This window comes from Anser anser (genome assembly GCF_964211835.1).
Source record: "Anser anser genome assembly, chromosome: 3".
Taxonomy (NCBI): Eukaryota; Metazoa; Chordata; class Aves; order Anseriformes; family Anatidae; genus Anser; species Anser anser.
Genome location: NC_139722.1, coordinates 97,221,980 through 97,237,314, shown reverse-complemented (window position 1 = coordinate 97,237,314; position 15,335 = coordinate 97,221,980). Strand labels below are relative to the sequence as shown.

The 15,335-nt window shown below is 43.3% G+C and overlaps 1 protein-coding gene across 1 annotated transcript; it reads right to left on the bottom strand.

Annotated features, from left to right (window-relative positions):
- Positions 1-2,060: 2,060 nt before the first annotated feature.
- Positions 2,061-13,685, bottom strand: PRPH2 (peripherin 2). Its single transcript, XM_083831457.1, has 3 exons — positions 11,507-13,685; positions 8,546-8,792; positions 2,061-3,002 (listed from the first exon to the last, which is right to left on the bottom strand). The coding sequence occupies exons 1-3, from the start codon at positions 12,085-12,087 to the stop codon at positions 2,766-2,768; spliced, it is 1,065 nt and encodes a 354-aa protein (XP_083687583.1). The 5' UTR covers positions 12,088-13,685; the 3' UTR covers positions 2,061-2,765.
- Between the last annotated feature and the right edge of the window lie 1,650 nt (positions 13,686-15,335).

The window sequence follows — 15,335 nt, the reverse complement described above, 5'->3', positions numbered from 1 at the left end:
CAAATTAAAGAAATCTGTATTAAATTGTATGTATTTAAACATCATCTTTAAAGAGGTTTTTACTTGCAATGTAATTTTAATACCTAAACTTACATTTGCAGGCAGCAGAGAGATCTTTATCTAGAACAGCATTTGCCATCTCACAAGAAAATATGTTTAATATTGGATGAGTGATATATTACAAGTAATATTTTACAAAGCAATCATATTACAATCCTGCAATAATCATGAGATGTTACAAAGATCTTCATTAACCAAGAGGCTTTATTTTAGACAGCATTAGCATACATACTATTCATTCTTACTTGCATGAAAGCCCAATGCCAGTATTATTCCTCTTAAACGCGTCTTGGATGGTCTCTCTACCCAAGATATACAATGACACTGTTGCTTTTGGAACTGGCTCCTCCAACCTGGTCTTGAAAGAACAATTTGACAATTTGTTATGTCTCTGGCAACAGGGTGAATAAAATAGAGACCACAAATAATGGAGAGTTCTGTCTAAAGTAATGGCCTCAGCCAAATTTATAGGAAAGCAATAAATCTACATCGCTTTGAAAAACCTGGTATCTGGTCAATTAACCCGTGTGGATCACAGCACACTGAAGCCTTGCAAGGAAAAACTGTAATCCTTGTAATGCAGCCCTTATTCATCATGTATTTCTTCCAAAAAGCTCTTCTCAGATAAACGTGGCCTCGCCATATGCCACTGAAAACCCTGTTCGTCTCTCGCGGGCCAGCTGAGCCGAGCAGCTGCCTGTATGGGTTTCTTACGAAGAAGAAAGCATCTGCTCTGTTCTACCCAGTTCTGCTGTGCAGAGTTTCCCTCAGCAAAGCGATCGATGATAGGCTGTGGTGAATTGCAAGTTGGCTTTTTACGTCAGTGCCCTCATTCTAGTTGCTCTTACGTGCACAAGGACAGATTTGACTTTGTTTTTTTTTCTTCCTTGTAACTAAAAGTAAAAGTTTTGGTCAGTTTTAAAAATAATAAAAATAAAATAAATGGAAGGGTGCCATAAATACCTGCCAAAATTGAGCCTTGCATGCAGCCGGCCATTGAGATGCAGACCACGGCTTGATGTACAAACCCGTTCCTCCTACCCGTCCCGCTGTGGACTGCTCTGCCCACCCTCAGAGTTACCTATCAGTTCGAGCAGAAGCCGGAGGAGCTGTGATTCTGCCGTGCTGCTGGGGCAAGTGCACACGTGATTGCAAATGAAAACTAACGAGCTGTGCAATAATCTGGCAGCTGCAAACGTGGCTTTGTTTGAAGACTGGCCACCGGCCAGGTGGACAGGACCTGCTGAGAAAACTCTCTCAGGTACGCCACAGGGAAGTAGAGGTTTTGCACAGCTGAGCGATAAATAAGTGTGGAGCATGGCTCTTAGCTGAGGGACAGAGATGTCAGGGCTGGTGGGGGTTTGCTCTCTCTGGTTTCTTTCCTCCTAGCCGAGCTTATCTGACAGCTGCAGAAAGACACAAGCTGATGCTCTGTTCCTTTACTGGAGGCTGCACACCACAGCAAACTTTCCACGTTTTGTTGCAACGTTATGTATTAAAAAAGGTCCTCCAACTACGACCAATGTTTGCAGAGATGCACCACGTGCAAAATGTACCTTCCCTTTGACTTAAAAGATATAACAGTGGGTGCCATGTCACTGATGAGGGAAAATAAATGTTACAAAATTTGCACACTGGGGACCGATTTAAACTTACTTTTCCCTGGCCTCAAGGTTTGAGGCTTGGAGTACTTGTGCATGCATGGTATCCATTTGCTAGGACCCTGGAAAATACTTAAAGTTAGTTCTAAGTACCTTTTTTTTTTTTTTTTCTTATTTTAAATGTAGTTGGGTTTGAATACCCTGGAGAAAGCTATGAGATTACATAGTTTTAAAAAACATCCAGAATAGCCATAGCTGGCACATGCTTACAGCATTGATTCCACCCACTACAAGAGGAATCTTCTAAGCTTCTGCTTGTTTGAGTACAAGATGAAGCATAAGTCTACAATACACTCATTCAGGATATACTGGCTGAAAAAAAAAAAACAAAAAAAAAACAAAAAACAAAAACAAAACCCATAAATCTTACCTTGGTGTTGTTTGTATACTTGTTCTGTTTCATTAAGTTACAGTTTTTGCTTAGTACATAAATTATCAGTATAAGTTTGCATTTTGTTCTATTATGTACATCTTAAGAATACAGCAGAAAATACCATTGCTTAGCACGTTAACAAGAAATCACATTATACGAGAGGTTTGTCAAAATACTATGTTATATACGATTCTGGAAATTGTTCTTCCTTTGACTGCTAACATGTTATTCTCCAGAAAACCAAGCTGTTTGTCTTTAAAAGTTAAAGTACGTAGAGTACGATGATAAACCAACCTGAGGAAAAAATACTAACATTTCAAATTTCACTTTTAATTTCAAAACAAAATGGAATGGATCAGTGTGATGCCAGCAATTTTTTTATTTTTTGAAAACTAACGATCCCTGGTAAGGGAACATGTAACTATTGCAAGTCCTAGTGGGGTCATTTTCCCCCAGAAGTTATGAATATTGTGTACTCATAATGTGGATAAATGCATTATCCCAAGGTGCACTATGCTGTTTACTCCCGTATTTAGATAATACATATATAAAAAAAAGCATGTGTAGCAATGTGTATTCTGATGGTTGATACACAGCTTTTAAAAAGTAGGTATTCACAGTCCTCAGTTTTTTTCATTCCTCTTTTATGAAAGTCCATATCATTTAGGAGCTCAACTGACCGTTGTGATGGCTGGAGTCTTCCCAGCTTCTTCTCCTTCAGCCCCTTCAGCGCCTGCTTCCACCTGATTGAACTTACCAATCTTTTTCAAGCTCTCCAATGCAGATTTCAGAGTGTCCTTCAGGCTGTTCTCTAGAATCCACCCTTCACTTTCACACTCGGGGTCTTCAGGATTTGGGATGCTTTCCAGAGAGGTGTGCAAAAGACGCAAGCCAACCATCACTGATGTCTGCACCATGCAAAGGAGAAGACAGAGACCGTCAGAAAAAGCTTCCTATCCCTGTCTGCCACCCTGCTTCCAGAGAGTGTTTTTAGTCAGTCTCTCGTCTTCTAACACCAATGAGGACAAGTGACCACTTAGTGTTGTTAACAACCTCATAGGATTTGTTCTGTAAAGGGTGGAGGATGCGTCTGTTATCCTATCCAAATTCCAAAGGAAGTGATTACATCTGGTCTTCCAAAACCATAATAGCTTTAAAGGAGTTGGAATCCTTGTAGTTGTTTACGTGGTGGAACCTCTGAGAGCTGCCCTGGACCTGCAAGGTGCTGCTTGCTATTAGGCTTTTGAACTGGAGATGGAGGAAACTTGCAAACTGCCTCAGGTAGCTGGGAAGATTTGGAGTTGGGTATCAGGCACATAGTGTGGCCAAATGCAAAACTCACATCTGGCTTTTGGGCTCCTTTGAAACATGGGACTGCTCAAGCATGTGTTTCTGTGGACCATTCGTTAGCTTTTTTACCCTGGTCATCATGCCTATGTATGATCAGTGTCTCCAAACTCTAGGAAGACTAAAGCTACCACTGGCTACCCTCAGCATTTTCAGATGTTTTTCTACCTTCACTCAAGGCCAGAAAGGGAAAATCATTGGTCAAACAAACCAAAAGGGAAAAACATTGGTCAAACAAACTTCATCAAATACTTCAGTATCCAAATGCAACTCCTCATCCTCTTTAACATAGGAAGACAGGACCCCTGACTCCTTGGTCTTCAGAAAAGGTTCTCATGGCCCTGAATCTGGAAATAGTCTCATTTTATTGTGAACCTACCTAACACAACAATGACTTTAACCAATTGAAGCACCACTCTATAAAGGCCACAAGAAATGGTAAGTCATATCACACTAGTCTCAGGATTTAAAGTGTTTGACATCTTTCTTTCACTGAGACCCAGTTTTCCTTCTCACAGTCCTGGGACTAATATCTTTCATAACAGTGGTTGTTGTGGGTAAAGATTAATATATTAACAGGTCTGGACCTAAAAGATGATCTCCGTGTTGCTCTCTATCTGTGCTACCTCACTGTATGTCAGCAGTAGCTTTTTCTTGTGACTGACTTACTAAGTCACACTGTTTGACAGAAAAATTAGCTGTACTCTCAGGCTCTAAGTCACTAAATATGGTCTTGCTTTAAAGAAGAAGATGCTTGTGTTCAAGGCAGCAGATGATCTGCCCTTGGATGAGATTCTGTAGCATTTTCTCTCAGTTTAAGACTTCCTTTTCATAAAAGTCCTACTCAGAAAGAGTTTTGAGTCCCCTGGTGTAAGAGGCTTGCTAAAAGCTGTATGAAATGCTCAGGCTCTCATTACCTCCTCTGACCTGAGCCTGTTGTCTCTGCCAGATGAGAAGAGGGTCCGGGAAATTGGAGACAACTATCTGGTAAATTAATCTGTTTCCCATATGATAGCACAGGGCCTCGAACCATCAGTTTTGCTGAAGTAATTTATGTTGTAAATTATTTATTTCAAACCTTCCATGCAGGCAGCTTTTCAATACTCCCATCTCTTTCAATTTGAAAATCCTGGCTAGGACACTTAGAGTTGCATACAATGCACAGATCACATTATCAGAGAAATTATGAACGACAGCTGGACTTGTCTGCTACCTCAAAAATGCTTCAGCATGCTTCAGTTTTGTAGGGATAGTTAGAGTTGACCTAAGTCTGTAGAAGCATTTTGAGGGACCTTGATGGGCTTGAGAAATGGGCTGACAGGAACCTCACAAACTTCAACAAGGGGATGTGCAAAGTCCTGTACCTGGGAAGGAAAAACCCTAGGCACCAGCACAGGCTGGTGACCTGCCTTCTGGAAAGCTGCTCTGCAGAAAAGGACCTGGGGGTCCTGCTGGTCACCAAGTCGAACGTGAGTCAGCAATGTGCCCTTGTGGCAAGGAAGGCTAACATTTTCATGAGCTGCATTAGGCAAAGTGTTGCCAGCAGGCTGAGAGAAGTGATCCTTTCCCCTCCACTCAGCACTGGTGAGGCCACACCTGAAGTACTGGGTTCAGTTTCCGGGCTCCCTAGTACAAGAGAGACATGGACACACTGGGGAGAGTCCAACATAGGGCCATAAAGATGACTGAGGGACTGGAGCACCCCTTCAATAATGTAAGCCGGAAAGGGCTGGGGCTGCTCAGCCTGGAGAAGAGAAGGCTCAGAGGGGTCTCATCAACATACATAAATACCTGAAGGGAGGGTGCAGAGATGGAGCCAGACTCCTTTCAGTGTTGCCCAGTGCCGGGACAGGAGGCAATGGGCACAAAGTGGAGCACAGGAGGTGCCCCCTGAACGTCAGGAAACACTACTTTAACATAAAGGTGGCTAAGCATGGGCACAGGTTGCCCAGAGAGGTTGTGGAGTCTTAATCTTTGGAGATGTTCAAAAGCCGCTTTGACACGGTCCTGGGCAACCTGCTCTAGGTGTCCCTACTTTAGCAAGGGGCTTGGACCAGATGGCCTCCAGAAGTCCTTGCCAACCTCAGTCAGTTTGTGCTGCTGTCAGTTGTAGACTTGTGTTTAATCCCAGTCCAGCAGAGAAGGGTCCCACAGCTAGCCCAGTCTTGCTCAGTGATGATTTACCCTGGCCAATGAACAAACCATCATGAAAACTCTTGTCATTTTACAGCAGCTTTAGAGTGGCAGGAAGAACAGGCCTGTGACATTTCTCCAGGGCTGGGAGGGCTCACTATATCTGCATCTGGTGCATCCCCCTGCACCACAGCATGTTTAGCCTCTCAATCTATGCCAGCAGAACGTACTCTGTTCTCCGGCCTGGTCCCTTCTCCCCTGCTGCCTGTGGGCAGGTTTTCAAGATTATTGTGTGCCTCTTCTGGCGCTGAGTTCCCCTCCGGCACATGACGTGCAGTGCACATCCCACTCGTGGCCCGTGCCTCTCCTGGGCTCCCAGCTGCCAGAGCTCAGTGCTGTGCTCCCTCTGTGGTGCCATGCATGAGATGAATTTGGCACCACACGTTTATACAGGTGAAGGCCCTGGCATGGCTGGGGACCGCTGCTGCCCTCCCACCCTTGATTTGAAAGGCTCTGTTCCAGCCCCCAGTTTTCTCTGCGGCAGGTCGCAAAGATGGCCGGGCTTGCTCTGCTTGACCTTCTGCAACCAAGCCCATCTGTTTGCCAGGGTTTAGCCGGAGGCGGCTTAGCCAGGGCACCGTGTGATCTTTTTTTGTCACCCTCATGACTGATTGTCACTCCAGGGAAGCCTACAGCTTTGCTAGTAAAAGCAGTGTGCAGATAATAATATACTTCCAGAAAACACGACAGGCTGCATATATTTTGTTTTTCCAAAAAGAAGTCCTAACAGTTCAAAACAGGTTTGTACAGACACTTGAGACCCCAAGTCGGTGCCACAGAGACTTGGTGCCTGGAGGTAACGGCGGTGAGGAGAGTTCTCCGTGGGGCCTCAGCGCCCCAGGCCCTGCCGGCAGAGCCCTCGCAGGCCCCACGGTGGTTTTGGCCACACAGGAGGTGCCAATGGCTCTGGCTTGCGCCAGTCCCAGAGGCAAAGTAACACTGGACACACTTTTGCATTTGAATTTTTCCATAATTTCTCAGCAAGCTAACTAAAAGTGAAATACAGCATGTGGGGCCCACAGCCCCACTCCCACTGTGTTCCACCCTGGTGAGGCTGAAGCCTGACTTCACCAGGAGCCCAGGCCTCTGCTGCACTGCTACTCAGTAGAAAACTGTTTTCTGCCCTGACTGCAATTTAAAGAAAGAGATTGTATTCCAAGGGAGGATAAATTGATGTCTGCTTCCTGCTTTGCTTCCTCCCTTCAAAGTTTCCCTTAAAAGCAGGGGGAGTTTAAGACCCAGATCTGGACCTGTTATTGTGGAATATTAGGCGAGCCATAAATATCCGGGAGGGCCAATTAATATAACCTGGGATTGCGAGTGCTTGTGAGATTTCTTTAAAGCTTTGCCCTGAATGTCCTCTGATTACCTGAAAAAAAATCTCACATTTTATTTCAAAAGAGATGAAGGAAATAGAGGAGAAGATCATATTTCTCATTACTTCACAGGCTGAAAACACTACCAGGGTGTAATTTGAAAAGTTAGAAATAAAATGATGTATTTTTATCACTGCTATTAATGTTAATGTATCGCTATCACTGCTCTCCCAGAAGGCAGCAGAGTTATGTTATGGGCTCCTACTCATGATTTTTCACAGCTGGCTTTAGTATTTCTGTGCAATTTTCCCCTGAGTTTTTGAATCCCCTTCTGATTTTCACATACAGCTGAAATTGCCTCTCCTCAAGGACTCGACATTTGAATCTGTGCTGAGATAGGCGCCACAGACATCTTTCTGTTTTCTGACCAGAACAACGGTGCTACAAGTAGGTGGGACATCTACCAGGTGTGCAGAGTAGTTATTTTTACAATAACACAACATGGAATAACTTTGTGATGGTTTTCTTTTCCCTTTCAGTTCATAGATTATTTGGGTAGATGTTTGTTTTTTAAAAAGCATGTTCCTCCCTGGGAGGAGTAGACCAGTGCTTGGAACAAAATGCAGTGCATGTTTTTCTATTTGTGTTTATCCACATTTTGAGAAAAACGGCCAAATCATTTCAGATAGGTGATGCAGCTGGGCAGCAGCCGTTTCCAGTGTCAGAAGCAGCCTGCTTTGCTCTGCACCCTGCAGCAACCCTTCCTTTCTCTTCCCTTCCCTTCTGCCTCCCAGCCCTCACGCGCCAGCCCTCGTGCCCCTTCCATCCCACGCTCCTTTCGCATTAGCACTGATTAAACACCACAGTGAGAAAATTGGCTGTCTCCTAAGGGCAGAGGGACATGTTTTTCTCACATCTAATGGACAGTATTTTAGCAGCAAAGCTGCACGTCAGGTTTTGGTGCCCTCATCTGCACTGGGCAATATTTTCACCTGTTTACACATACACCACAGCTTCTGGAAGTACACTACAATAAAATTAATCTATCTGCTTTGCCTAAACCTTTTTTTTTTCTTTTTTTTCTTTTTTTTTTTTTGTTTCTTGTGACCAAAACCATGAATGGAACTGATGGAGAACCTTAAATCAAATGCTGATCTGAAGCTGGACACTCTGCCTGTGTTATTTTTATCACTGCATAAAACACTTAATTCCACTTTCTGTCCCACAAATTGATGCCATCTCTTTCTGATGCACTGCTTTAAGTACTTTCTATTCCCTGCTAGTGGGAACCTGGGTAGAAATAATGCACCTGGAGAGCTGAGCTCTCTGCACAGGGCACAAAGCTGGTCCTTTTATTCCCCTTGCTGTGGGGACGGTAAGCCCACTACCAGGCTTCCCATCTCCAAGCTGGGACCTTCCAGGCCTGCTGAAGATGTCCACTGCTGTGTGAGATTTCCTGGCCACAGAACAGTGGTGGGTGATTGATGTATTTTATACAGATTTTTAGGTCAGAAGTAGACGTTGGAAAGGTCTGGCCAAGCCAGAGCTTTGGCAAAGCAGGGCAAGGGGGAGAGGGCACTGTGCCAACAGGTTACCTCGAAAAGCCAGACGAGGAGGACGACAGCACCCATGGAGCTCATCATGCTGCTGTAGTAGTGCAGGAGGGCTTCCCGGCAGCCGCGGCCCCAGAGATTGAGCTCCTCCGTCTGGTAGTCGTAGCTGTAGTGGGCCGAGTTGTTGGTGACCTGGTACTGGATGCAGGGCCTCGGGGAGCTGGGGTTGCAGCAGCTGAAGGGGACTCCATCAACCAGGTACCGTCCATCCACGTTGCTTTTGATTCGACTGTGTGCAGGCAAGGGCAGAAGGACATGTCAATGCACACACACACGTAAAGACACACCACAGAGAACTTGAACAAGGAAGGGAGCAAATGAAACAGATTTTCCACAGTGTTTCCTAGCCACGCAACTTCTCCGCATCCCCCGTTTACAGAGTGGCATTCCTCCTGGGTGATTTTCCTCCCTAAAGCCCTTTTCCATGTCAAGGTTGCTCTGAATTTATAGGTAACTCTTCTTTATGGACACAAGCCCTCTTGAGTGACTTCCTCAAAGAATGTAATGTTTAAGAAAAGTAGAGAGAAAGTTAATGAAAGGCAGTCAGAAAAGAGTGATTGATCACTGCATAGCTAGGGTGGAAGAACTGCTGGAGGTGACCCGAATCACAACAGCCTTAGGACCCACTATATCCTGCTAAATCATTGATCCAGCAAATCTAGTATCTTCTCTTCAGTGACAATAGCTCCAGGGAGGGGCTATGCATTTATTCTTGGCTTGGGAAGGTATCCAGTATTTAAAACATGAAATGTGTTTCAGCAACAAGATGTTCAGAAATTCCTGAAGTCCTTGCAGGAGCTTCCTGACTATAATTCATTTGAGACCATGGTTGCTCTCAATAAATAGCCATTTAATCTGGTGCCTTATCAAGATGTTTAGACATGAGATATTTAGAATGCAAGTAGTTCCACTGGGGCTACAGAAGAAAACTATAATAAGAGCACTGTAACTCTAATAAATACCATCTTACTGAGAAAATGGTACAGAATGGAGAGCCCTGGTGATTTAGAAAGGAAAAAAAAAATAAGATCTGAGAGTCACTTGTAGCTTTTAATAACAATATTTTAAATTTGTGTTTTACAGAGAGATGATGACAAAAGCCCGGTGAGGCAAAATTCCACTTTGCAATCAGCGCCTAAGTACATCTAAACACCAAATGCAGTTCATTCCCATTGATGTGTAAATGCTCCATGAGATTCAGAGAGATTGGATCAGACTTTAATTCTACAAATAATCTAAAAATTGCATTGCAGAGGATGGACTCCCACCTTCCCTGGAATTAAGGAGGACTTTGTAACTGACTTGAAAGGGGCCAGAACATCCCACCAGGAATACGAGCAGAGTTTGTGCCTCACCATGTGGCTCAAACCTTGAATTCACTCATTAACATCCATCTGTGAAATTTTAATGCCCTATTTCCTGTTTCAGCAGCACAAAGAAATTGCTGTGAGCCTCAGTCCCAAATAAGACATCATTTATTAAGGACAATATAACCTTGTTTTCCCTCTGTGCTTTGTCCTTCCACTGCTGCTGGATTAAGTTATAGCTCTCAAATCTCCATATAATGCTGGCAAGGTGAACTTATTATGTTTTCAAGTAGTTATTTATACCCACAGGCATACCTTCACAGCACAAATACTCCCTTATTAAATAGTGAATGTATCTGTTATAACCCTGCAGTGCAATAGGTTAACCCTGTAAGAGTTCTCACTATACTGTCCTGGTTGAGAATTGTAAAAATCAGCAGACCGCCAACTAGTTGAAACAATATGCAGAGAGGCACACAAATGAAGTAGCATTTACACAGCCGAGCGGGGATCTCTTGAGATGCACAAAGCTTTTTTCAAGAGTACTTCAGACTCTTTTAACATACGCAGTATATGTAAAAAGCAGATGGCTCCTAGTTTACAAGCCCCTCTGTGTAACCATCCAGTACCAACCTAACGAGTGATGTTCCTGAAGAAATCAGAATAACAGTCTCTTCCTCTAGAGCTTAAGTTATTATAAGATTGTGGCTATTTATGCTCAGCATTCACTTTTTCATTTCAAAAGTTCATTTGTTCTCATGTTTATTTTTTACTTGTGCTTACTGTGCCTAACCTCATTTTAAGATTAATACCTCTTTACACCAACAATAGAGCCATTAAGGTGTTTCTGGTCAACAATCAGTTCTGGTTTGCATAGAGGAAGCTAGTGAAGTTTTCATATGAGGTTTAAAAAATTAAGCATGAATCTAGATTTTGAACTTTTTTTCACATGTCTAAGAACATACAATGCACCTGACTGTGAGACAGTATATAAAGCTGGGAACGTCGATGGATGCTGACAGACCCAAATTGTCACAGCGGTGAAGCAGTCCACTGAGTGAGTTTAATAATGGAATTCTAAATCATAAGGATTGAAAACACGCAAGTTTTTGGTAAAGCATTGCTGTTTCTGCTTGTTTTCATGAGATTACTTACCAATATCTAAACTGGAGTTTTAGAACCAGTGTCAATCGTGTCTACCCAGTGGCCTCTGCATGGGAACTTAGGTCTTGTGGAAAACTGCTTTAAGTACAGCGAGGTTCTGATACTTTGCTGTTCCCCACATGCTTGATTTTGGAAGTAGGAATGTGTGGCTTGGTGTAATGAGTTTATAAAGAGGTAAAAGATAGGAAAAAATATGTTTTTTAAGTCTGTTTACATTGCACCATGTAAGAGTGGGAATCACATTTTACCGCTTTGCATTTTACATTCTGGATAATGTTAGAGGAATCTGGCAGAGGAGAAAGTAATCTAGCTGAGCATTTGGCATCTCTATTAAAGCAAGGGCAGAGAAAAAAAGAAAAGCATTTTATACAAGAAAACCCTTCCGTCAGCATCTGTTGTGATGTATGTTTCTTTAGCTTAATGCTGACCAGATCTTGATAGTATGCAATACAAACCCCACTAAGTCACTTACTCTTTCACTTCCTTGGAGCTGAAGTCCAGGTATCTGTTGCTGATCCACTGAATTTCAAACCAATCTTTGAAGCCATTGTTTCCGCAGCATTTGAACTCAATTTGGAGCATGTCGATTGTCTTCTTCATGAAGCATCTTCCGGGGGTGTCTGTGTCCCGGTAGAACTTCATGCCGTTCTTCAGCCCCTGAGCCAGCGTGCTCTCCAGAGAGCCCCGCATGAGAAAGCAAATCAGAGCGACGAAGAAAATGAGTATGTTGAAGAGGAAACATAGTGCCAAGTAAGGTTTCAGCAAAGGTTTCCACTTGGCAAATTTAGTGGGATCCAGAGAGTCGTAACAAATTTTGCCAGCAAAACCATTGAAGGCGCAGGATAGTATACCCATCAATATCAAAGAATTGGGCACAAAATGGCTTTCAGAATTGTCCATCACTTCGCTTCGCTTCCGGAGCTCAATTTTGAGGAACAACCCCATGCTAAAAACAATGATTCCAGCAAACACTGAAAACCAGTTCATGAGCCATAGTCCCTGGGCTAGTTTTACCCGTTTCTTCTGGTTGAATTTGACTTTCAGCAGTGCCATCTTCGCAATACGTGAGGTGTTGAAAGGTTTCGCAGCCTGAACCCCTCTTCTCCGTGTAAGCGATTCGAGGAAGAACCATTCAGGCGTTTAGAAAGGCTCCAACCGGCACAGCCTGAAGCGAGATGCTGCACGGCCCCTCCATCTTGAGCTCCCCGTGCGTGGCTTCAAGCAAGCAAATACTCAAAGATCCAAATTAACAATTTCTCATTAGTAAGAATAATGGGCAATTAGCGCCTACAACTATTTCTGGTGGTTCCTTCCAAGCAAAGGAGAAACAGTCTCAAGGTTTCAAATGATTTGATCTGGATCTGCACGACGTCATTCTAATACCTTTAATCATTTGATCCAATTTGGAGAAATGTCTGTCAACAGATGAGTGGAAATAATCCCTCATTTTACTATTTAGTAGATTTGGGCTTTCTTATGATAGGCTGCTTGGCAGAATGTGAAAACCCAGCGATATAAAAAGATCCTTGTTAACAGAAGAACATGGATGGTTTGAGGGAAAGGGAAGAGGGCTCTGAGATAAAAAAAAACGCTCTTCGAATACATAAATACGCTTCCTCTGTGTGACCCTGATTTATTCATACCTACAGCCAGAAACACCTTTCCAGTCCTCATCCTCCCCTGTTTACCCGAGACGACATCCTGTGGCTTATGCATTCTGGAAGCAGCTAAGCATGTCGTTTACAGTGACCTAAAAAACCCAAGCATGGCATTTTCTATTTACTTTCAGGCTTTGTACAACCTCCGAACCTTGACAGGAGGGAAAGCGAGAGGAAAAGTTCAGAGAAACTCAATAAATAACACACACGTGTGCGCTTGGAAAAGCTCTGCGGTGAAGAAAAATGAACTTAAACAAAGGAAGATCTGATCCCACTGGGCTGGAGCCAGCGCAGGGAGGGAGAAAGGGGTAGCCCCAGGGTGGGGTTGGAGCCCGTGCCCTGGCTGCCCTGGGGAAGGTGGTGGCACCCGCTGCCAGCATGGGGCCTGCCCGGCGGGAAAGTGAGTGGAAAAGTAAAACACAGCGCTCTGAAAACAATGCTTTTGTAGAACTGCTGCTGCCTGATACCACGGGTGCTGCTTGGTTATTGCTTGAGATCCTGGGATACCAGAGGTTTCTCGAGCAATGCTGAAAGGTGTCAAGCTGCTGTGTTTTCCTGTGCTAAGTAAATAGCAGGTCTTAGTGATGGCCCTCCCCTGGTCTGTCTGGACCTGGAGAGCAGCTAGTAACCGGGATTTTCTTAAAGCAGGTTGGTTGTGTCACTGCTGCCCTCACAGGTGAGCGTGCCAGGGGAAAGGAGGGAGGAAACTGCATTGGGGCTGTTCTCTCTGCTTGCTAAGAGGTGGATGAAAAGGGCTGCTTCTTGGGAGAGTCTCTTTAATTTTGTGCAGTAAGAAACAGCACTGAAATAACCTGTCTCCTGGTTTCTTTTATCCTACCCTTGCAGTGCACTTTGCTACATTTCACTGACTTCTCCGGGGCTCAGCTGGGGAATACAAGGTAGTTTGGAGGGTGTATTTTTCTGACAGCCAGAAGTCAATTCGACATAAATGAACCTGATTTTTTCCCTTTCTTTTCAGTGATGACAGAGTGAAACTTTGGTAAGTGAAAAAAAAAAATAATCAAGACTATGAATCAGAGCGATATACAGTGAAACATGTTCTGCTCTGCAATTAATAGGACAAGAAATAGTAAAACTGCCCACAGCAGATGTAAGCCTGGTGCCACTCTGGGTACTGAGAAGTTTGTATTCAGGGGCATAGATAAGTCTCAGCACCTGCTACCTTAATAATTTAACATTCAGATGCCCACAGTAAATCTGATGAATCGAAGTTTAGTAACTGAATTGCGTGCACTACGGTGTTTCCTGTTACCTCAGGGAAAGAGCTAGTGAAACAGAACGTGTAGCATAAGCTTCAGGGCTCATCGGGGCCTCCAAATCTACCGCCTTACTCTTCTCCTTAATGAAGGTATCAGGAGAGGTCCTGATAAACCACCCGTAAATGGTTAACACTTTCTGGGGGATGATCCCTGAATCACCTGATGCCCAGGAAGGTGATTCACAATCAGGCCTCTGAGACTTCAGGTGACTCCTTTAAAGTCATCACTTTGAGTAATGAGCACAATTAAAGCAACCCAGATTTGGATAGTTGCTGTGTTTATTTAAGTAGTTTCGATGGGCCGATACAACTTGGTGTAGTAAAAGCTACTCACTTATCAAATTGAGTTACCATACTGACAAGTTTTAAAGAGGATTACTGATGGTAATTCACATGCTTTTGCTTAAAAAAAAAAAAAAGTCAGTGCTTAAAAAATGGAGAGTTGATGTTTCCAGCTCATCCCAGACAGAGGTGGCAAACCCTGTGTGACCTTCAGCAAACTGGTGAGCTGAGGGGTGTCTCCAGCACAGTAACATAGGGAAGAGGAGGGTTAAGGGGGATCATAAAAAAAGTGGTTCAGGGTGTGGACAGCATGGCAAAGAAAGATGTTTTTGCATGTAATCTGCTCTTCTTGTAAATATTTACCTTGGCTGGGACTGGCCTTTACATGGGTGAATTTACTACCTCCTCCTATTTCAAATAGAAGATCTTGAAACTGATCCATAGAAGACAAAGGCTAATTGCAGTAAGGATGTTTGAGTTAATGGTCTCCTCAGAGGTTGCATATTAAACTCAAATATATAATTCATATGCTGTTCCAGAGAAAAAAACAATGTTAAAATAAAATATTCAAATGATTATTGATCTGCTAGGACTTCCTGTGGAAGTGTTCAAATTCAAAATATTGTTTCAGAATTGTAATATCTACTGATAACAATGTAATACTGATACTTTTCCAAAAAAGCTAACCTAAATATAACCAACATTACCGGTTAATGTTGGGGGAGAGGAAAAAGGTATCTATCTTTAATACAAATGATTCAATCTGGTATTTGCTATGCAGTCTGCTGCCCAGCCCTGGACCTACCATGCTCCTTACCAAGTCTTCAGGAATGTGAAATGTAAAAGGCAAATTCCCTTTATACAGGTATACCCTACATGCCTAAATTATGAAAGTGCTTTTAGTTGGTAATAAAAATCATTTTCTGGCCTAATCTGCTTCTTTCATGCTGCTCTATGATATGAAACAGTTGGCTTTCTTATTTCTTGGTGGTTGTTTTTTGTTTTTTTTTTTTCTCTTTTCCTTTAGAAGTGGTTAGGTGTCACTGCAAGGATGAAGGTGCCTGTTTTAACTGCCGTAGGAG

What these genes read in the sequence shown, in the direction of transcription:
- PRPH2 (XM_083831457.1), bottom strand. Translation starts at nt 12,087, where the DNA reads ATGGCACTGCTGAAAGTCAAATTCAACCAGAAGAAACGGGTAAAACTA. An exon ending in AGCTCCAAGGAAGTGAAAGA is followed by an intron (nt 8,793 to 11,506) that starts GTAAGTGACTTA and finishes GCCTGCACACAG; the next exon opens with TCGAATCAAAAGCAACGTGG. An exon ending in TCCTCGTCTGGCTTTTCGAG is followed by an intron (nt 3,003 to 8,545) that starts GTAACCTGTTGG and finishes TGCATGGTGCAG; the next exon opens with ACATCAGTGATGGTTGGCTT.